General features: G+C 44.8%; 1 protein-coding gene across 1 annotated transcript in view; it reads left to right on the forward strand.

The window, feature by feature from the left end:
* slc1a3 (solute carrier family 1 member 3) overlaps positions 1-22,632 on the forward strand; it is a 48,886-nt gene that overhangs the window by 354 nt on the left and 25,900 nt on the right. Inside the window, 2 exon segments of the mRNA NM_001113216.1 lie at positions 2,236-2,509; positions 16,226-16,363. Coding sequence (NP_001106687.1) covers positions 2,329-2,509; positions 16,226-16,363 — 319 coding nt within the window. The 5' untranslated portion in view covers positions 2,236-2,328.

Genomic DNA, 22,632 nt, shown 5'->3' on the forward strand with positions numbered 1-22,632 from the left:
CCTTAAAATCACGCTCTGTTTAGATCTAATAGAATTCCCCCAAAACAATTGTGTCATTATTTTACATGAATGAAACACAATACCCGGCTTTGAAGTGGATTCTCTTTTACCAGGCAACGCATGATAAAGTTATATCAGCCTTCTTTTTCTGATAGTGTTTGTGTGGGGCGAGTGTTACAGTAGCTGATTCACTTTATAGGATTTTCGTGACTAAGAATGGATAAGGTTTCTCGCATAGGCGGCGTATATTGAGATTTAACACTGACAGTGTGGCTCTTTTGGAGGATTATGTTCTTCTGAACCTAAAGAAACAATCAATCTTGAAAATGGAGGCTCACGACTTGCCGTGGAACTAGGTATTGGAATTTGGGTCTGGCGAATGCATAGTGTATATGTTTGGAAAAATGTTGGAAAATATATGGGAAAATAGTTAGAGAGTCTGGTTGCAAAAACAGGATCCCAGCTGTGAACACAGCGTGCCCATGAATATAGATAGTGTCTTATGGTATTTATTGCAATAGTGGAACTATTTATAGGGATATAGCATTAGATTTAGCTTTTACTGGGCAGACCAGAAGAACTTGTGGAACTTAGGACTCATGGAAAAGTTAGATAAAGAATTATCAAAGACAATTTAAAATAAAATATAAAAAATATAGTCGTGCTGTAATACAATTACAAGTAAATATTGTATTTATGTATATACAGGAATAGGATCCGTTATCTGGATACCCATTATCCAGAAAGCTCTGAATTACAGAAAGGCTCTTTCATAGACTCTATTTAAATTAAATAATTCTGATTTTTAAAAATGATTTCCTTTTTCTCTGTAATAATAAAACAGTACCTGTACTTGATCCCAACTAAGATATAATTACCCCTTATTGGGGGCAGAACAGCCCTATTGGGTTTATTTAATGGTTAAATGATTCCCTTTTCTCTGTAATAATAAAACAGTACCCGTACTTGATCCCAACTAAGATATAATTACCCCTTGTTGGGGGCAGAACAGCCCTATTGGGTTTATTTCATGGTTAAATGATTCCCTTTTCTCTATAATAATAAAACAGTACCTGTACTTGATCCCAACTAAGATATAATTACCCCTTATTGGGGGCAGAACAGCCCTATTGGGTTTATTTCATGGTTAAATGATTCCCTTTTCTCTGTAATAATAAAACAGTACCTGTACTTGATCCCAACTAAGAAATAATTACCCCTTGTTGGGGCAAAACAATCCTATTGGGTTTATTTAATGTTTAAATGATTTTATTAGTAGATTTAAGGTATGGAGATCCAAATTGCGGAAAGACTCTTTATCCAGAAAACTCCAGGTCCCAAACATTCTGGATAACAGGTCCCATACCTGTCATACCTTCTATTACTTTTTATATATATTTATATATATATATATAAATATTAATAAACATATATATCTCTACCATACTTAACTGGCTAATATCACAAATGGTTAAACAAACGTATGTGCACATGTGGATTGTGTAGAGTGCATCTTGTAAAGCAATCATACCAGTTGAACTGTTTCAAATTACCAGCAGATACTAGATTCCATTCGAGAGTCCTCTGGCTAAAAAATCTGACTAGACAGGTGAAAATTTTCTGCAGCTGCGTCACCAGAAAAATTTCATGTTATAATGGTCTAGAAATGTTGAAGGGGACTTCTTTTATCCCCCAGTGTTGGTTGCCCCTACTATCCCAAGTTGTATGGAGACAGTATTGTATGAAGCAATTTAATTAATTAAGTTGCCATGAAGCCTTTGCCTTTACATTTATGGTTACGGTGAAGAGATTCCCCTATAAAATGACAGCCTTCAATTCCTTGCACCTTTGTTTAAATCAGAAAAATCTGAAATGTTTCTTTCATTTATTACATTGCTAAGAAACCAGAAATCCTTTCATTTTCAAATAATATTTCCACCCCGATTAATGGAAGTACTTGTTCCATCTCAGCTTATTTGTTAAGTAAAAACAATCAGATATTGCAGGTTCCTCTTTAGAACTTGGTTATCAAACAGCAAAAGGACTGATACCTCAAACCCTAGGCACCATGAATGTGAGATTTGGGTTGGTATAGTATGATGGACCAAGCTCTTGCCCAATCAACACTTTAAACAATATATTTACATTTTCCTAATGATAAAGTTGAACATGAGATTGAATAATTGGATGTAATTATTAATGCTTACAATGATAAATTCACATCTTGCGTTACAGTTCTTGCTACTCCGCCTACTCCCTTTCATTATCCACTGGAAGTTTTAGCAGCTATTTAATCCCAACAAGAGGCATTTGAAGGAAAACAAGAAGATGACTAAAAGCAACGGGGAAGATCCACGGTCAGGGAACAGGATGGAGCGGTTTCAGGAAGGGGTTCGCCAGCGTTCACTGAAGGCCAAAAAAAAGATGCAGAACATAACAAAAGACGATGTGAAGGGTTTCCTCAAGCGGAACGGCTTTGTCCTTTTTACAGTCTTTGCTGTCATTATTGGTAAGTGGTTTAATAGTCCATTAAAAGCTGAATGTGGAGTGTTGCACAAGACACACAGTGTGCTCTTATACGGAAGGTTTTGCTTTCTCACACTCAGTAGACTTGTGCTATTATTTAGACTTAAGTTTCCCTTTCCCAGGGATCCCCAACCTTTTTTACATGTGAGCCACACTCAGATGTAAAAAGTGTTGGTGAGCCACACAAGCATGAAAAATGTGGCTAATTGGTGGCCCCATGTGGACTACTTGCCTGCAGGAGGCTCTATTTGGGGTAAAACCGTGTCTCTGGGCTTCCAAACTTGCCCCCAAGCCAGAAATGTAAAAATGGCACCTACTTTGAGGCCACTGGGGGCAACATCAAAGGGGGGTGAGCAACATGTTGCCCCCGAGCCACTGGTTGGGGATCACTGCTCTAACATAACTAGAGGGTGGGGTTTATCAGAAGAGGGGGTGGCTAAAACAGAAGACTAAAGAAAATAGAGAAGGTGTTCTGGAATTTACCATTTTATATTGTGTGATAAATACATCCATGGAAAAGATATGACATTGGCTAATAATATAACTTAAAGATACACTCTACACACAAACACAACATAAATAAGCAGCAAAAGAGAAGTAATTCGTTCCATCTATGGATCTATGAATAACGACTTGATATCGTTTCTGCAGATTAATAATGCAATTTTCCATTCTTAGGGCCCAAGTTGATGCATTGGTTTTTTTTTGCTATGGTTTGGAAACAGCAGTAACGAATCTGTTTGTTTGACTAGTTGTGTGTCTTAAATATGTTTTCTTATTGTAGTTTCATAGAAGCAGACAGTTTTATAAAAAGTTACAAGATATTATTGTGGCATAAAATGACCCACCCTCCAGCCATGTTCATGGCTCTGTTCCATACACTGTCAGGCAAAGTGATACCCTGTCATTCCTAATATGTAGCTCCTCAGCTGGTCTAATGTTCCATTTCTCTTACCTACTCCCGACACTGCTACATTCCATATTTCTTTATAATAATGCTTTTCATTTAACCAGAGGAAATATCTTGTATCGCAGAAGTTGCAAGTAGATATGGGCACAATTCCTTGCGGGGCCCCACCTTAGCTATCTCCATTAGATTCACTCTCTCACGGTGCCACACCTCAGCTACTGAAACGTGACACTGTTCTACATAACGCCACACCTAAATGTTTGCCACCTGATACTTTCCCTTTCAGAACATGTCTCCTCTCCCGCGAGGCTTATTCATATCAAGCAGCCTCTCTTACAATTCTTTCCTCCGGGCGCTGTACAGATTAAGCAAAACTTTGCAATCAAGTTTAATATATTATCATTTGTCCCACAGCATCCCATGAACTGCTAGAGCTCTACCTCTCATTCATACAAATTTCCATTACTCTTCTGCTGCACCCTAGCTTCTTGCCCCTGTAACTGCACCCTACTTCTAGAACCTCCTTCCAAGGTTTTTGCCCCAGTCCCCTTATTTTGTGTTCTGTTTAACATCAATTGTACTGTATTTTGTAGTTAAAAGTGATTTGGCGTTTGCAGAAAATGGATTTATGACATAATTGTAAGTTAAAAAGCAGTGCTCTGCTTCATATATGGTGCATTATGTCAAACATAATGCACTATTTATACTGTATACCAGTCTCTCATTTAAACCACTCCCTGGTTGCTAAGGGAATTTGGATCCAAATGAGAGAGCATCTTTATTTAAGCTACAGGAGACAACTGACTCTCCTTGATTTTTCCTGTTGTACAGTATATGTATAGATATAGACTTCTGGTATGGTATAGTATAGACCAGTGATCCCCAACCAGTGGCTCGCGAGCTCCCCAATCCCTTGAATGTTGCTCCCAGTGGCTTCAAAGCAGGAATTTATTTTTTTAATTCCTGGCTTGGGGGCAAGATTTGGTTGTATAAAAACCTAGCGTAATGCCAAACAGGGTCTCATATAGGCTGCCGGTCCATATAGGGGCTACCAAATAGCCAATCATAGCTCTTATTTGACAATCCCACTGAACTAATGTGATGCTTGTGTTGCTCCCAAAAATTATTTCCATTTGAATGTGGCTCACACATATTAAAGGTTGGGGATCCCTGGTATAGACCTCTGTATTTGGGCCAGGCTGCCCCTCTAATACATTACAGCTCATACAGTAGCCATGCCAGGCTGCCCCTCTAATACATTCCAGCTCATACAGTAGCCGTGCCAGGCTGCCCCTCTAATACATTACAGCTCATACAGTAGCCATGCCAGGCTGCCCCTCTAATACATTACAGCTCATACAGTAGCCATGCCAGGCTGCCCCTCTAATACATTCCAGCTCATATAGTAGCCGTGCCAGGCTGCCCCTCTAATACATTCCAGCTCATACAGTAGCCGTGCCAGGCTGCCCCTCTAATACATTCCAGCTCATACAGTAGCCCTGCCAGGCTGTCCCTCTAATACATTCCAGCTCATACAGTAGCCGTGCCAGGCTGCCCCTCTAATACATTACAGCTCATACAGTAGCCGTGCCAGGCTGCCCCTCTAATACATTACAGCTCATACAGTAGCCGTGCCAGGCTGTCCCTCTAATACATTCCAGCTCATACAGTAGCCATGCCAGGCTGTCCCTCTAATACATTACAGCTCATACAGTAGCCATGCCAGGCTGCCCCTCTAATACTTTCCAGCTCATACAGTAGCCATGCCAGGCTGCCCCTCTAATACATTCCAGCTCATACAGTAGCCATGCCAGGCTGCCCCTCTAATACATTACAGCTCATACAGTAGCCGTGCCAGGCTGCCTCTCTAATACATTCCAGCTCATACAGTAGCCGTGCCAGGCTGCCCCTCTAATACATTCCAGCTCATACAGTAGCCATGCCAGGCTGCCCCTCTAATACATTCCAGCTCATACAGTAGCCATGCCAGGCTGCCCCTCTAATACATTCCAGCTCATACAGTAGCCGTGCCAGGCTGCCCCTCTAATACATTCCAGCTCATACAGTAGCCGTGCCAGGCTGTCCCTCTAATACATTCCAGCTCATACAGTAGCCGTGCCAGGCTGCCCCTCTAATACATTCCAGCTCATACAGTAGCCGTGCCAGGCTGCCCCTCTAATACATTCCAGCTCATACAGTAGCCGTGCCAGACTGCCCCTCTAATACATTCCAGCTCATACAGTAGCCATGCCAGGCTGCCCCTCTAATACATTCCAGCTCATACAGTAGCCGTGCCAGGCTGCCCCTCTAATACATTCCAGCTCATACAGTAGCCGTGCCAGGCTGCCCCTCTAATACATTCCAGCTCATACAGTAGCCATGCCAGGCTGCCCCTCTAATACATTCCAGCTCATACAGTAGCCATGCCAGGCTGCCCCTCTAATACATTACAGCTCATACAGTAGCCATGCCAGGCTGCCCCTCTAATACATTACAGCTCATACAGTAGCCATGCCAGGCTGCCCCTCTAATACATTCCAGCTCATATAGTAGCCGTGCCAGGCTGCCCCTCTAATACATTCCAGCTCATACAGTAGCCGTGCCAGGCTGCCCCTCTAATACATTCCAGCTCATACAGTAGCCCTGCCAGGCTGCCCCTCTAATACATTCCAGCTCATACAGTAGCCGTGCCAGGCTGCCCCTCTAATACATTCCAGCTCATACAGTAGCCGTGCCAGGCTGCCCCTCTAATACATTCCAGCTCATACAGTAGCCCTGCCAGGCTGTCCCTCTAATACATTCCAGCTCATACAGTAGCCATGCCAGGCTGTCCCTCTAATACATTACAGCTCATACAGTAGCCATGCCAGGCTGCCCCTCTAATACTTTCCAGCTCATACAGTAGCCGTGCCAGGCTGCCCCTCTAATACATTCCAGCTCATACAGTAGCCATGCCAGGCTGCCCCTCTAATACATTACAGCTCATACAGTAGCCGTGCCAGGCTGCCTCTCTAATACATTCCAGCTCATACAGTAGCCATGCCAGGCTGCCCCTCTAATACATTCCAGCTCATACAGTAGCCGTGCCAGGCTGCCCCTCTAATACATTCCAGCTCATACAGTAGCCATGCCAGGCTGCCCCTCTAATACATTCCAGCTCATACAGTAGCCGTGCCAGGCTGCCCCTCTAATACATTCCAGCTCATACAGTAGCCGTGCCAGGCTGCCCCTCTAATACATTCCAGCTCATACAGTAGCCGTGCCAGGCTGCCCCTCTAATACATTACAGCTCATACAGTAGCCATGCCAGGCTGCCCCTCTAATACATTACAGCTCATACAGTAGCCATGCCAGGCTGCCCCTCTAATACATTCCAGCTCATATAGTAGCCGTGCCAGGCTGCCCCTCTAATACATTCCAGCTCATACAGTAGCCGTGCCAGGCTGCCCCTCTAATACATTCCAGCTCATACAGTAGCCCTGCCAGGCTGTCCCTCTAATACATTCCAGCTCATACAGTAGCCATGCCAGGCTGCCCCTCTAATACATTCCAGCTCATACAGTAGCCGTGCCAGGCTGCCCCTCTAATACATTCCAGCTCATACAGTAGCCGTGCCAGGCTGCCCCTCTAATACATTACAGCTCATACAGTAGCCGTGCCAGGCTGCCCCTCTAATACATTACAGCTCATACAGTAGCCGTGCCAGGCTGTCCCTCTAATACATTCCAGCTCATACAGTAGCCATGCCAGGCTGTCCCTCTAATACATTACAGCTCATACAGTAGCCATGCCAGGCTGCCCCTCTAATACTTTCCAGCTCATACAGTAGCCATGCCAGGCTGCCCCTCTAATACATTCCAGCTCATACAGTAGCCATGCCAGGCTGCCCCTCTAATACATTCCAGCTCATACAGTAGCCATGCCAGGCTGCCCCTCTAATACATTCCAGCTCATACAGTAGCCATGCCAGGCTGCCCCTCTAATACATTCCAGCTCATACAGTAGCCATGCCAGGCTGCCCTCTAATACATTACAGCTCATACAGTAGCCGTGCCAGGCTGCCCCTCTAATACATTCCAGCTCATACAGTAGCCATGCCAGGCTGCCCCTCTAATACATTCCAGCTCATACAGTAGCCATGCCAGGCTGCCCCTCTAATACATTACAGCTCATACAGTAGCCGTGCCAGGCTGCCCCTCTAATACATTCCAGCTCATACAGTAGCCGTGCCAGGCTGCCCCTCTAATACATTCCAGCTCATACAGTAGCCGTGCCAGGCTGCCCCTCTAATACATTCCAGCTCATACAGTAGCCATGCCAGGCTGCCCCTCTAATACATTACAGCTCATACAGTAGCCGTGCCAGGCTGCCTCTCTAATACATTCCAGCTCATACAGTAGCCATGCCAGGCTGCCCCTCTAATACATTCCAGCTCATACAGTAGCCGTGCCAGGCTGCCCCTCTAATACATTACAGCTCATACAGTAGCCGTGCCAGGCTGCCTCTCTAATACATTCCAGCTCATACAGTAGCCATGCCAGGCTGCCCCTCTAATACATTCCAGCTCATACAGTAGCCGTGCCAGGCTGCCCCTCTAATACATTCCAGCTCATACAGTAGCCGTGCCAGGCTGCCCCTCTAATACATTCCAGCTCATACAGTAGCCATGCCAGGCTGCCCCTCTAATACATTCCAGCTCATACAGTAGCCGTGCCAGGCTGCCCCTCTAATACATTCCAGCTCATACAGTAGCCATGCCAGGCTGCCCCTCTAATACATTCCAGCTCATACAGTAGCCATGCCAGGCTGCCCCTCTAATACATTCCAGCTCATACAGTAGCCGTGCCAGGCTGCCCCTCTAATACATTCCAGCTCATACAGTAGCCGTGCCAGGCTGTCCCTCTAATACATTCCAGCTCATACAGTAGCCGTGCCAGGCTGCCCCTCTAATACATTCCAGCTCATACAGTAGCCGTGCCAGGCTGCCCCTCTAATACATTCCAGCTCATACAGTAGCCATGCCAGGCTGCCCCTCTAATACATTCCAGCTCATACAGTAGCCGTGCCAGGCTGCCCCTCTAATACATTCCAGCTCATACAGTAGCCGTGCCAGGCTGCCCCCTCTAATACATTCCAGCTCATACAGTAGCCGTGCAGGCTGCCCCCTCTAATACATTCCAGCTCATACAGTAGCCGTGCCAGACTGCCCCTCTAATACATTCCAGCTCATACAGTAGCCATGCCAGGCTGCCCCTCTAATACATTACAGCTCATACAGTAGCCGTGCCAGGCTGCCCCTCTAATACATTCCAGCTCCTACAGTAGCCGTGCCAGGCTGCCCCTCTAATACATTCCAGCTCATACAGTAGCCATGCCAGGCTGCCCCTCTAATACATTCCAGCTCATACAGTAGCCATGCCAGGCTGCCCCTCTAATACATTCCAGCTCATACAGTAGCCATGCCAGGCTGCCCCTCTAATACATTACAGCTCATACAGTAGCCATGCCAGGCTGCCCCTCTAATACATTCCAGCTCATACAGTAGCCATGCCAGGCTGCCCCTCTAATACATTCCAGCTCATACAGTAGCCATGCCAGGCTGCCCCTCTAATACATTACAGCTCATACAGTAGCCATGCCAGGCTGCCCCTCTAATAATTACAGCTCATACAGTAGCCATGCCAGGCTGCCCCTCTAATACATTCCAGCTCATATAGTAGCCGTGCCAGGCTGCCCCTCTAATACATTCCAGCTCATACAGTAGCCGTGCCAGGCTGCCCCTCTAATACATTCCAGCTCATACAGTAGCCCTGCCCAGGCTGTCCCTCTAATACATTCCAGCTCATACAGTAGCCGTGCCAGGCTGCCCCCTCTAATACATTCCAGCTCATACAGTAGCCGTGCCAGGCTGCCCCTCTAATACATTCCAGCTCATACAGTAGCCATGCCAGGCTGCCCCTCTAATACATTCCAGCTCATACAGTAGCCATGCCAGGCTGCCCCTCTAATACATTACAGCTCATACAGTAGCCATGCCAGGCTGCCCCTCTAATACATTCCAGCTCATACAGTAGCCCTGCCAGGCTGTCCCTCTAATACATTCCAGCTCATACAGTAGCCATGCCAGGCTGCCCCTCTAATACATTCCAGCTCATACAGTAGCCATGCCAGGCTGCCCCTCTAAATACATTACAGCTCATACAGTAGCCATGCCAGGCTGCCCCTCTAATACATTACAGCTCATACAGTAGCCATGCCAGGCTGCCCCTCTAATACATTCCAGCTCATATAGTAGCCGTGCCAGGCTGCCCCTCTAATACATTCCAGCTCATACAGTAGCCGTGCCAGGCTGCCCCTCTAATACATTCCAGCTCATACAGTAGCCCTGCCAGGCTGTCCCTCTAATACATTCCAGCTCATACAGTAGCCGTGCCAGGCTGCCCCCTCTAATACATTCCAGCTCATACAGTAGCCGTGCCAGGCTGCCCCTCTAATACATTACAGCTCATACAGTAGCCGTGCCAGGCTGCCCCTCTAATACATTCCAGCTCATACAGTAGCCATGCCAGGCTGTCCCTCTAATACATTACAGCTCATACAGTAGCCATGCCAGGCTGCCCCTCTAATACATTCCAGCTCATACAGTAGCCATGCCAGGCTGCCCCTCTAATACATTCCAGCTCATACAGTAGCCCTGCCAGGCTGCCCCTCTAATACATTACAGCTCATACAGTAGCCGTGCCAGGCTGCCCCTCTAATACATTCCAGCTCATACAGTAGCCGTGCCAGGCTGCCCCTCTAATACATTCCAGCTCATACAGTAGCCGTGCCAGGCTGCCCCTCTAATACATTCCAGCTCATACAGTAGCCCGTGCCAGGCTGCCCCTCTAATACATTCCAGCTCATACAGTAGCCATGCCAGGCTGCCCCTCTAATACATTCCAGCTCATACAGTAGCCATGCCAGGCTGCCCTCTAATACATTCCAGCTCATACAGTAGCCGTGCCAGGCTGCCCCTCTAATACATTCCAGCTCATACAGTAGCCATGCCAGGCTGCCCCTCTAATACATTCCAGCTCATACAGTAGCCATGCCAGGCTGCCCCTCTAATACATTCCAGCTCATACAGTAGCCGTGCCAGGCTGCCCCTCTAATACATTCCAGCTCATACAGTAGCCGTGCCAGGCTGCCCCTCTAATACATTCCAGCTCATACAGTAGCCGTGCCAGGCTGCCCCTCTAATACATTCCAGCTCATACAGTAGCCATGCCAGGCTGCCCCTCTAATACATTCCAGCTCATACAGTAGCCATGCCAGGCTGCCCCTCTAATACATTCCAGCTCATACAGTAGCCATGCCAGGCTGCCCCTCTAATACATTCCAGCTCATACAGTAGCCGTGCCAGGCTGCCCCTCTAATACATTCCAGCTCATACAGTAGCCATGCCAGGCTGCCCCTCTAATACATTCCAGCTCATACAGTAGCCGTGCCAGGCTGCCCCTCTAATACATTCCAGCTCATACAGTAGCCGTGCCAGGCTGTCCCTCTAATACATTCCAGCTCATACAGTAGCCGTGCCAGGCTGCCCCTCTAATACATTCCAGCTCATACAGTAGCCGTGCCAGGCTGCCCCTCTAATACATTACAGCTCATACAGTAGCCGTGCCAGGCTGCCCCTCTAATACATTCCAGCTCATACAGTAGCCATGCCAGGCTGCCCCTCTAATACATTCCAGCTCATACAGTAGCCATGCCAGGCTGCCCCTCTAATACATTCCAGCTCATACAGTAGCCATGCCAGGCTGCCCCTCTAATACATTCCAGCTCATACAGTAGCCATGCCAGGCTGTCCCTCTAATACATTACAGCTCATACAGTAGCCGTGCCAGCTGCCCCTCTAATACATTCCAGCTCATACAGTAGCCATGCCAGGCTGTCCCCTCTAATACATTACAGCTCATACAGTAGCCATGCCAGGCTGCCCCTCTAATACATTCCAGCTCATACAGTAGCCATGCCAGGCTGCCTCTCTAATACATTCCAGCTCATACAGTAGCCATGCCAGGGCTGTCCCTCTAATACATTCCAGCTCATACAGTAGCCGTGCCAGGCTGCCTCTCTAATACATTCCAGCTCATACAGTAGCCGTGCCAGGCTGCCCCTCTAATACATTCCAGCTCATACAGTAGCCGTGCCAGGCTGCCCCTCTAATACATTCCAGCTCATACAGTAGCCGTGCCAGGCTGTCCCTCTAATACATTCCAGCTCATACAGTAGCCATGCCAGGCTGTCCCTCTAATACATTCCAGCTCATACAGTAGCCGTGCCAGGCTGCCCCTCTAATACATTCCAGCTCATACAGTAGCCATGCCAGGCTGCACCTCTAATACATTCCAGCTCATACAGTAGCCATGCCAGGCTGCCCCTCTAATACATTCCAGCTCATACAGTAGCCATGCCAGGCTGCCCCTCTAATACATTCCAGCTCATACAGTAGCCGTGCCAGGCTGCCCCTCTAATACATTCCAGCTCATACAGTAGCCGTGCCAGGCTGTCCCTCTAATACATTCCAGCTCATACAGTAGCCATGCCAGGCTGCCCCTCTAATACATTCCAGCTCATACAGTAGCCGTGCCAGGCTGTCCCTCTAATACATTCCAGCTCATACAGTAGCCGTGCCAGGCTGTCCCTCTAATACATTCCAGCTCATACAGTAGCCGTGCCAGGCTGTCCCTCTAATACATTCCAGCTCATACAGTATCCAAGCCAGGCTGTCCCTTTAATACATTAAAGCTACATAAACAGGTGTCCAAAGCAAAATTCTCGAGTTTCGAGAACAGAATGCCACCCAATCAGAAGTGAGACCTAGGTTCAGTGCAAAGAAAGCAGGAAGGATGGTGGCCCTTGAATCACATGACCACCCAAGAAGTACATTTCTGTGATCAGAAGAATGTCTGACTGGAGTTGAATAGGGAATTTCACTCTCAGTGGCTGCAGAGAAAGGAAAAATGTCAACTATTTGTAATGGTGACAGAGGTGCATGAAATCTCTAAACAAATCTCCCAGGTTGGGCTGCTCGCTTGGCTGCTGTATGTTGCTTGTAATGTTAGTATTGCTGCCCTATATTTCTGTATGTACAATTCAGAATTAGATTTTTTTATGGGCTCATGAATTATAAATCTTCAGAGCCAAGTGCTAAAACAGATGGAAAAATTCACTGTGACAAGAATTTGGCGAAATTGGAGAAAAGTCAGATGGCAAAACTAATTACCATCAAGTAAAATGGTTCACTTTGCACTCAGTTTGCCAAGACGTACACTCATTTCCCTGCACATTGGGGCAAGCGCTAATATGCTGGAATTCAGAAAAAAACATTTACACTGTATCTGAATTTTCCCCTTTGCATATTGCACTGCATTTTATATATGAACCCTTCTGTCTGGCCATGTGCTTTTACGAGAGGGGCTTATAGACTGTTTTACAGTAAAATAGTGATAAATAGTCTTTTCTAAAGGTCAGTTACATGCTATTTTTTTTAAAAAAAGAGATCAGTTATTGCCTTACAGCTGTGGTTCTGTCTCCCCCTGCCCTGCAGGTGGCGCTGTAAGAAAGCCGCCCACCTACAGCAGCTCTCTCCTCACTCTCCTCACTGGCTGCTTCTGTTGCATAAGTACCAAAATCACCTCAGCTGCTGCTTTTTCACTACTGCGCTTGTTTCACCTTTTGTCATTTGCCAGCTAAGGCATTGCCTCTGTTATGCCTCCATTAACTCTCATTTTCTATCAGAGTAGTGCTATGCCAGCCCATACCCCATAGTACTGTTACTTGCCCTGCTGACATGGTCTATTATGCTATGTGGGGAGGCAGAAAAGGCACGTGCCTTGGTTACAACAGTGGGGGGCACAGGAACTTACCTCTTATTTCTGCTTCCCCCTATCCTGGGCCCTCTTCCTCCTACCACTGCTGGTCACTGTGACATGGTGGCCGGCCGGCTTTGCCTAGGGTGGGTGGACTACGGGCGCTGTCTGGCTTGGCCCTGCTTTGATACAGAAACTTCCAGTCAGTACGCTGTGTGCTTCTGATTGCCACTTCCTTTCCTGCCTTTCCTGCCTTTCCTAGGAAGGCTGGATATTATTTTCAGGAAAGCTGGCAACCCTTAAGGTGGCCACACACGTGGCGATCTGGCGATGGTCGCACGAAACATCGTCAGATCCGCCACACACCGTTCAGGGCTGAAACAGCAGATAAGGAGGTAGAAACAATAGGATTTCTACCTCCTTCTGCCGATTCAGCCCTGACGGCAGATTTTGCTCAGGCGCCTTCTATTGTGCCCGATCAAAATTTTCTAACCTGGCCGATCGGCGAGTCATCCGATATCAGCAGCTTCCTGCGATATCGGTCGACTCGCCGACATGCCATACACGCACCGAATATCGTACGAAACGAGGTTTCGTACGATATTATTGGTGCATGTATGGCCAGCTTTAGGGTGTATTTATTATCATTGGCAAATATCACCAATGATGTTGTCCATAGCAACCAATTAACAATTAGGTTTGAATGGTCACCCAGAAGTTTGAAAACAAAACCAAAGATCTGATTGGTTGCTATTGGTAACATCACCAGTGACAGTGGTGTAACTATACAGGAAGCAGACCCCGCAGTGATGTTTCCCTACAATGTTAATAAATGATAATATTGGTCTTACTGATTTTTAGTTCTGCATCAGAATAGCCCAGATTTGCCTGTTTCCTTAGTAACTGATCCTAGTGATAGTCCTGTACCTGCTGCTCGGGGTTAAAGGAGACATACCATATAAAAATTAAGAATGTACCAGTGAATTATACTCCTCTAAATATAGAAGAATAGTGCTTAAAACAGTTGTGTTTAGGACTGATTTATTGTGAAATTCCACCAAAACTATGTGCAGGGGAGCCGACGGCTCTCAGTACACTGCACTGTAGGATAGGAACCAATCAGCAGCTAGGCTGACCTGATAGGGAACTGAAGCCTGTCTTTGCTTGTGTGAGTACAAGACTGTGATTGGCTATCCCCCTCCTGCTTTGCTTCTGGCTGGGACCGTTAGGACACGCCCACCCCTCATTTGAAACACAGACTGAGAACTGTTCTATAGGGAGCTCCAATAAAGGGGCCATTTGTACAGATATATTTATACCTAACACCTTAAAGGAGACATATTGGATACAGTAGGCAATTATGAATAATATAAGGTGCTGGTTTCACTTTGGGCTAAACATTAATCCTAAGTTTTGTATTTCCTTTATTTTTTATTAAGCTTACTGCAATATATGAGAGTATAGGTTATTATGTGCAGAGGGTGCTTTTATACCATATACAAGAATGGTGGCTGCCATACAGTCTGTCTTGGCAGTGGTGGGCATCAGAACGTTCCACTTATTGTAAACTAATTGTAAACTCTATGGGCAGGGACTACATCCCTTTGTGTCTCTAAACAATTAGTATCTTATCTTGTATATATTGATTTACTTACTTCGGCCCCTCTGGACATTTGCAGAATTGTAGCAGACAACTTTACACCTGGGAAATTAGCAAATAGAGACTAAAGACCAGAATTGGTAGTACTGTGCCATCCATTTGGGGCACAATATCCACTGTATCACAGATCCTAAAGCCATTTTATAATAAAATGCTGTCATGGATCAAAAAAAAGAAATTGACAAAAGTAATGGGACCAATGCTTTCTTCCATAATCCAGTGGCTTTCCCATGCCCTTTCCCAGCACTCATTGCAGACAGGTCCTGGCATTTTAAGTACTCAGAGGTCCAAACAGCCCAGTAAATAGTGACTGTCTATGGCATCTTACAGCAGCCCCCCTGAAGCTACAGACTGGATTGTGAGCAGGGTTTCACCATAATGGGGTAGGATGGGGGTGGATTAGATGTGTGGTAGTGCGTGTGCTAGCCATTTTTTATTTATTGGGGCCCCATTCTAATTGTTGGAAAGGCCCTCTACGTAGGCGTGACCAATGGGATAATAATTGGGAATAATTGGGGGCCCCTGAGGGGGAGAGGCCTGCTTACTTAGTGGAATGGGGCCACATAATTCCTGATAGTGGCCCAGTTCTGATGGTATCCTGGGCACATCAGCACGTGTGAGATATTACTGGCACTGATAATGTAAGCGACTCACATAACTTCCCATTCATTAAAATTATAACACTGATTCCACCTGCGAGAGTTTTATTGTACAACTGCTGTATATTTTGTGACAGCTTTGATGCTTTTATTGGCTTACTAAGTTGAAAAATCCCTTTGCAACTAGTTATACATGACTGCTTTACTATTTTTTTTTTAAATCACTGTTGTCTGTTTAGTGGCATTGTGATGTTATATGGAAAAGACAGAGGGGCGATTAATTGCTGCGACCTTTAAAACCTGCAATTTATCCAGTCGCCACAATGATATCCCCCATTAAAATATACACAAGTCGCCATCTGCAAAATGTACTGTATGTTACAACTTGTCACCACTTTTTATCGTGGCGATTAGTCTCCACAACTGGATTTTAAAAATCTCGGTGACTAATCGTTCCGTATGTCTTCACCATAACAGAACAAAGGGTTATGTATACAAGGCCTAGCAGTTTACATATATTGACAAACATTTCACCAAAATATATCAGTGGTTAGAGAGTCTGACAAGGACTTGGCACCCACATCCCTTTCATTGCGATTGACGCTAATTGCTGTGTTATTGCCATGGGTTTTACATGAGATAACTACATCCTTTCCTCTTTTGTTTCCTATAGGTATTATCCTGGGATTTTCTGTCCGAAAGTATCACATGACATTCAGGGAGATCAAGTACTTCTCCTTCCCAGGGGAGCTTCTCATGAGAATGCTGCAGATGCTGGTCCTCCCTCTCATTGTATCCAGCTTAGTGACAGGTACTTTCTCTCTTCTTTGGCAAATATTACATGTACAGAGAGAAACATTCAATGTTACTTGCCCTGGAGAGCATTTATTTCTAGCAATACTCTTCACATGCTGTCGGCTAGAGGGAAACTCTACCCTCTAAACTCTATCAGTTTAATAATATGTAGCCTTTTCATAATTTTTAATTGACTACTTTGAGACCCAAATAAAATGTAACAGTAGTCGCCTGTCCTCAGCCTGCTTTCAGCCTGCATCCTCCCAATCCCATAATTCCCTGCTGCACACGTGATGTCAATAAGGAAAGGAACATCACAGTGCAATGCATTGTGGGTTATGTAGTTCCTGCATGCTGTCTGTAAGCTGTGGAGAAGTTGTTACAATTTGCAACATTAATGCTTTAGTCCCTCCTCCCCTGCCAGGATTTCAAATGATGCAGAAAGAGAAGAACTATTTTGCAGCTGGATTTCAGCATATAAAATTTGTATGTATTCATACTTTTTGAAGGAACAGATTACAGTGATAGGTATATCAGGGGTTTCTATGTTGTGTGGGACTCTTTAACAAATTTTGGTTCGGAAGCTGGAGTTCCACTTTCATGAAATGAATAATGACAGTTCATTATAAGTTCAGAAAAACGTTTAAAATAGTTTAGTTATTTTAAGGTGATATGTGGGGAAGTATTGAAAAACCAGAGTGTATCCAAGGTCTCCTAAATAATAACAACAACCAATCAGATATTGTCATTCAATAAATGCTACCTAGTTATTGGTTGCTATGGGTTACTAAACCTGAATTATATCTGCCACCAGGGGCAGACTGCAGCAGGACCCCAAATGGAAGTACTCTCTAAATGAGCTGCAAAAGTTCTGCTTTTGCTCCACTTAGTGCTCTTAGGGGTTATGTAATAATAGGCACTAAGTCTGCCCAGGAGCAGTAACCCATAGCAACCAATCAGCTAGTAGAATTTACTGGTCACCTGTTTAAAAGCAAACATTTTATTGGTTACTATGGGTTACTGCTACTGGGCAAACTTAGTGCCTTTTTCTCAATTCTCAATCAACATTTGTTTTTGGTCACATTGGAAGTTTGCATTTCATAAATGTGTATGTTTTAAAAGTAGAATGGTTTTCTTTTCTCTGTCTTAGCTTTCCATTTCCTTCAAAATTCATATCCAATTTAGCAGCATTCAGCAGTGTAGTATATGTAAACAAACCTGTCAGATTTAGGGTAAGTTAACCTGTCACGTGCTTACCTCCCAACTGTCCAGGTTTTCATGGGACGGTCCTGATTTTAACAGCTCAGCCCACAGTCCCAAATTTTTATAGAAAAGTCCCTCATTTCTCTTTGATCTCCTGCACTAAGCACTAAAAAAAGTACAAAGTTTCTCAAACTTAATTAAATAAGTAGCTTTTGGTAGAGAGCCCAGATTACTCACCCCCTGCACTGATGTACAATTGTAACTAATAAGCTAAACAGGTCTCTTTGGGGAACTGAGACTCGCAGCTTAAATGGCAATTTCATCTTCATTAGCAACACTGTAATAACACATAAAACAAGACCCCAAAACCCCCAGATAAGTGTTCAAACTTTACATAACCTGCCAAATGTTGTAAAATGGGAGTGGTGTTGCAAAAGTGGGCACAGTCAAACATGTTTCTTTTTGTCTCTCCACCCCTTTGAAATGGCAAGTTAACAAAAGGCATACTACAAAAAATGCAAAAAAAAACAACAAAAAACTTAATACAAGGTTACGTCAAGGACCCTATTAATGTAAAAAACAGCAAGTTTTCTTTTAAAGGGGTATAAAAGGGAGATATTTAATTTGGGGGGTGTATCCTTAAACATGTGCACCTTATTCACTTATCTGTTGAACTGCTTTTGCATCTTCATCCCACCTGCACTGAGTTATGTGCAGGAGTCGGAAGCAGCAGTTCAGTGACAGATACACAGGCTCATCTGATGGACTGAGCCAAGCACTGAGGCCCTGAATGGATGCGCTTGTCTTCGGGGCATTATTGCCAGTGATTCATTGAGGAATGCTCATTGTCCTGCCCTTTGTTCTACAGATTTACTAGATCTGGGGTGATTTAGACCGTGTGAATTATTTGATATCCTTCCCCCCTTTGAAAGGGAAAAAAGAATCGCACAACCCTCCCTTATTTCCACCCATTAAAAAGGGCTATTGATGGTATTATACACTGGGTTCCTGTTCATCTAAAGGAGGAAATCTGAATACGAGATTACACAAGAGGAAGTAAATTAGTAGAATGTCTATATATTATTATTATTATTTGCGAATAAAGTATTTCAGTTATGCAACCAACTAGGCCAACTGCAAGCCCTATAATATATGAGATAGCATAGTTTTATATTATAAGTGCTTTGAAATATTCTTGCTTCTGCACATACGGATATTACAAAAATGTTTATTATTAATAGATTTAAAGGGGTTCATCTTCAGGTTAACTTGTAGTATGTAAAAAATGGCCTATTCTAAGCAACTTTTCAATTGCTCTTCATTTTTTATTGTTTTTGAATTATTTGACTTCTTCTTTTGACTCTTTCCAGCTTTCAAATGGGGGTCACTTCCCTCAGCAGCCAAAACTATTGCTCTTTTAAGCTACAATTGTATTTTTATTGATACTTTATCACTTATCTTTCTATTAAGACCCTCTTCTACTTAAATTCTTGTCTCTCTTTCAAGCAAATGCCTGGTTGCTAGGTTAAATTGGACCCTAGCAACCAGATAGCCGCTGATATTCCAAACTGGAGAGCTGCTAAATAAAAATAAATAATTAAAAAATGAAGACTAATTGCAGATTGTTTTTGAATATCACTCTCTACATCATAATAAAAGTTATTTGAAAGGTGAATAACCCATTTAAATGCAAAGTAAAAGCCAGATACTGATTCCCGGCATGGGTCGCACCTGGCGCCGACAGGTGACAGCCCCAGTGGGCCCTGGACATCCCAGTCTGACACTGTTATAAGGTTTGTTCAGGGGGGCCCACCACTCCGGCCACACCTCACCTCCCCAGCTAAAGGCCCACCACTCCGGCCACACCTCACCCCCCCAGCTAAAGGCCCACCACTCCGGCCACACCTCACCCCCCCAGCTAAAGGCCCACCACTCCGGCCACACCTCACCTCCCCAGCTAAAGGCCCACCACTCCGGCCACACCTCACCCCCCAGCTAAAGGCCCACCACTCCGGCCACACCTCACCCCCCCAGCTAAAGGCCCACCACTCCGGCCACACCTCACCTCCCCAGCTAAAGGCCCACCACTCCGGCCACACCTCACCTCCCCAGCTAAAGGCCCACCACTCCGGCCACACCTCACCCCCCCAGCTAAAGGCCCACCACTCCGGCCACACCTCACCTCCCCAGCTAAAGGCCCACCACTCCGGCCACACCTCACCCCCCCAGCTAAAGGCCCACCACTCCGGCCACACCTCACCCCCCAGCTAAAGGCCCACCACTCCGGCCACACCTCACCCCCCCAGCTAAAGGCCCACCACTCCGGCCACACCTCACCCCCCAGCTAAAGGCCCACCACTCCGGCCACACCTCACCCCCCAGCTAAAGGCCCACCACTCCGGCCACACCTCACCATACCACAGTAGGTTATTGCCTTATGCATTAATGCTCTGGTGAACCAGTGTGACCCTTTCTGTGTTTATTTGACACTGTGGGGCAGATTTATCAAAATGTGAGATTGGAGCTCAACACAGAAAAACTCCCCCACTTTCTAATTATTCCTATGGGATTTTTAACAGCGTATTTATCAACTGGTAAACTCTAAAGCTGGCCATACACGCACAGATAATATCGTATGAAACCTTGTTTCGTAAGATATTCGGTGCGTGTATGGCAAGTCGGCGAGTCGACCGATATCGCAGGAAGCTGCTGTTATCGGTCGACTCGCCGATCACCCAGGTTAAAAGATTTTGATCGGGCGCCACAGAAGGCACCTGAGTAAAATCTGCCTTCAGGGCTGAATCGGCAGAAGGAGGTAGAAATCCTATTGTTTCTACCTCCTTATCTGCCGTTTCAGCCCTAAAGGTTAGTGGCGGATTGTACGATCTTTCGTGCGAAAAAGATCACAAATCGCCACGTGTGTGGCCACCTTAACATTCACCCATTCATAAATACGCATCTAAAAATAGAAAGTGAGTGAGTTTTTCTGTGTTGAGCTCTAATCTCACATTTTGATAAATCGGCCCCACATGCGTGTGTTTACTTTTATTGAAACAGATACCATGAATGCTATCAGTGGCTATATTTAGTTTACTTATAGTTTACTTACCGTTATATCAGCAGCTCTACAGTTTAGAATTTTAGCAACTATATGGTTGCTAGGGTCCAGTTTACCCTAGCATTCCATTGTAATAAAACTAACTACAAGCAGACTATTGGCTTATGGGGGACCCACAGAGTAGGGCAAACTATGGACTGACTGTAATACAGGTATGGGATCTGTTATCGGGAAACCCATTCTCCAGAAAGTTCTGAATTATGGGAAGGTTATATTTCCTTTTGGAATAAAAAAACAATATAGTAAAACATTGATCATTATTGGAGGAAAAACAATCCTACTGGGTTTAATTAATGTTTAAATAATTTTTAGTAGACATAAGGTATGGAGATCCATATTAAAGAAAGAACCCTGATCCTTATACAGGTCCTGCCTGTACAGTAAAGGTTTCACTCACTTCAGATACTAGTGTCACCATCCTCTCTCAAGGCTGGCTGACCTGGGCCATCAGAATTCTGCTATGGAGCCATTAAACTTGTCATTCCCAGACGCATTCCCAGGTCAAACTGATGAATTTTCTTTAAGGTAAATCTGTCCAAAATTGCAAGGCCAAGGAAGGCACTTAACACCCTGGAAGCAACATTCCTCTATGCCAGTGGGCAACAACTTTACTCCCTAAGCTTCTTAAGAGAGTTGGCCAAGGAATTTCAGTTGGCTGAACCACATAAATCTTTGTTATTTTACTTCTGACAACTGACTATCTGACACCTTTCAGAAATGTTTCACACCTACAAAAATGTTTATAATGTGGCCTAAACTCTGGTAGTGTGTGAGAACCAAGTTTGAAACAAACTTTTGTGTCCTTGGTAGTGGTTGGCTGTGCAGCTTTATAACACTAAAATCCTAGGTTCAGTTCCAGCCAAGGCACTAGCTACAAGGACTTCCAGTTCTTCCAGTGCTTGTTTAGATTTCCTCCCACACTCCAAAAACACAAAGGCAGTTCAGTTGGTTTCAAATAAAATTGATGGTTATGACTATGATAGAGACCTTTGACTGTAAGCCCCACTGGGGCAGGGAGTGATGTATATTCTCAGTAGAATACTACAGAATATGACGGGGCTATATATATATATATATATATATATATACAGTATATATATATCCCAGGTTTACAGAACTGTAATAGCTATGACTAGGAAGATGTTTGGGAGGAAAATAAATTTAAGAAGAGTAAGTAATTCAATAGGGATTTGTTTTATAAGGATCACTCCTGAGCATGGGAATTTGCAATAGAAGATTTAGCTTTATAATGGCCAAACCAATTTTTTCAAATGCAAAAACTCAGCGTAATTGAAAATTGTCAAACAAAAAGTTTTCAAGCCTGAAAATGGCCTTCATGGGGCCTTTGCAAACAAAGGATCTGTAAGGGAAGAGCTATTCAGTTCCGTTTCCCATGTTATTGTTGAGCTGCTGAAGGATCATGAAACCCTGTTGCTCGGAGACACTTGGCAAGGCTGTATTTTGTCTGATAAATCTAACATTATGTCTCGGTTAGTTATGTGGCCCCAGAGGGGGTCAACCGAAGCCCCCGCTCCATAGGGGGAGTTGTATGGAAATGATTGCTCAATGCAGTTTACAATACAAGCTCAGCAGACCAGTCTCCTAGTCACAGAATACAAGGGAACACTTTATTTACTTGAGCTGTCCAATCGAAAGCCATTTTCATTGTCGCCATCTGCATTCTGCACAAACGAGTTCTAGGGGTAGTGGCTCTGAGAAGAAATTACTTGTATTGCAGTATTTCAAGCAGCACTGGCGCTAGTTTAGTATGCAGGCCCCAGGCTGTACTTAGCTGCATCTCTTCCTATGAAAGGTAGCCATATGCAACCATATGTGCTGAATTCTGCACCTGATGGGCCAGGTTCAGTTTGATAAGAAGAGTTCATGTTTTAATTCAGTTCTAAATGTTCCCATAGCATCATATGCAATTCAGTGAGAAAAACTTATCTTACTTAAAGTTATCA

The sequence above is a fragment of the Xenopus tropicalis genome, chromosome 1 (genome assembly GCF_000004195.4).
Source record: "Xenopus tropicalis strain Nigerian chromosome 1, UCB_Xtro_10.0, whole genome shotgun sequence".
Taxonomy (NCBI): Eukaryota; Metazoa; Chordata; class Amphibia; order Anura; family Pipidae; genus Xenopus; species Xenopus tropicalis.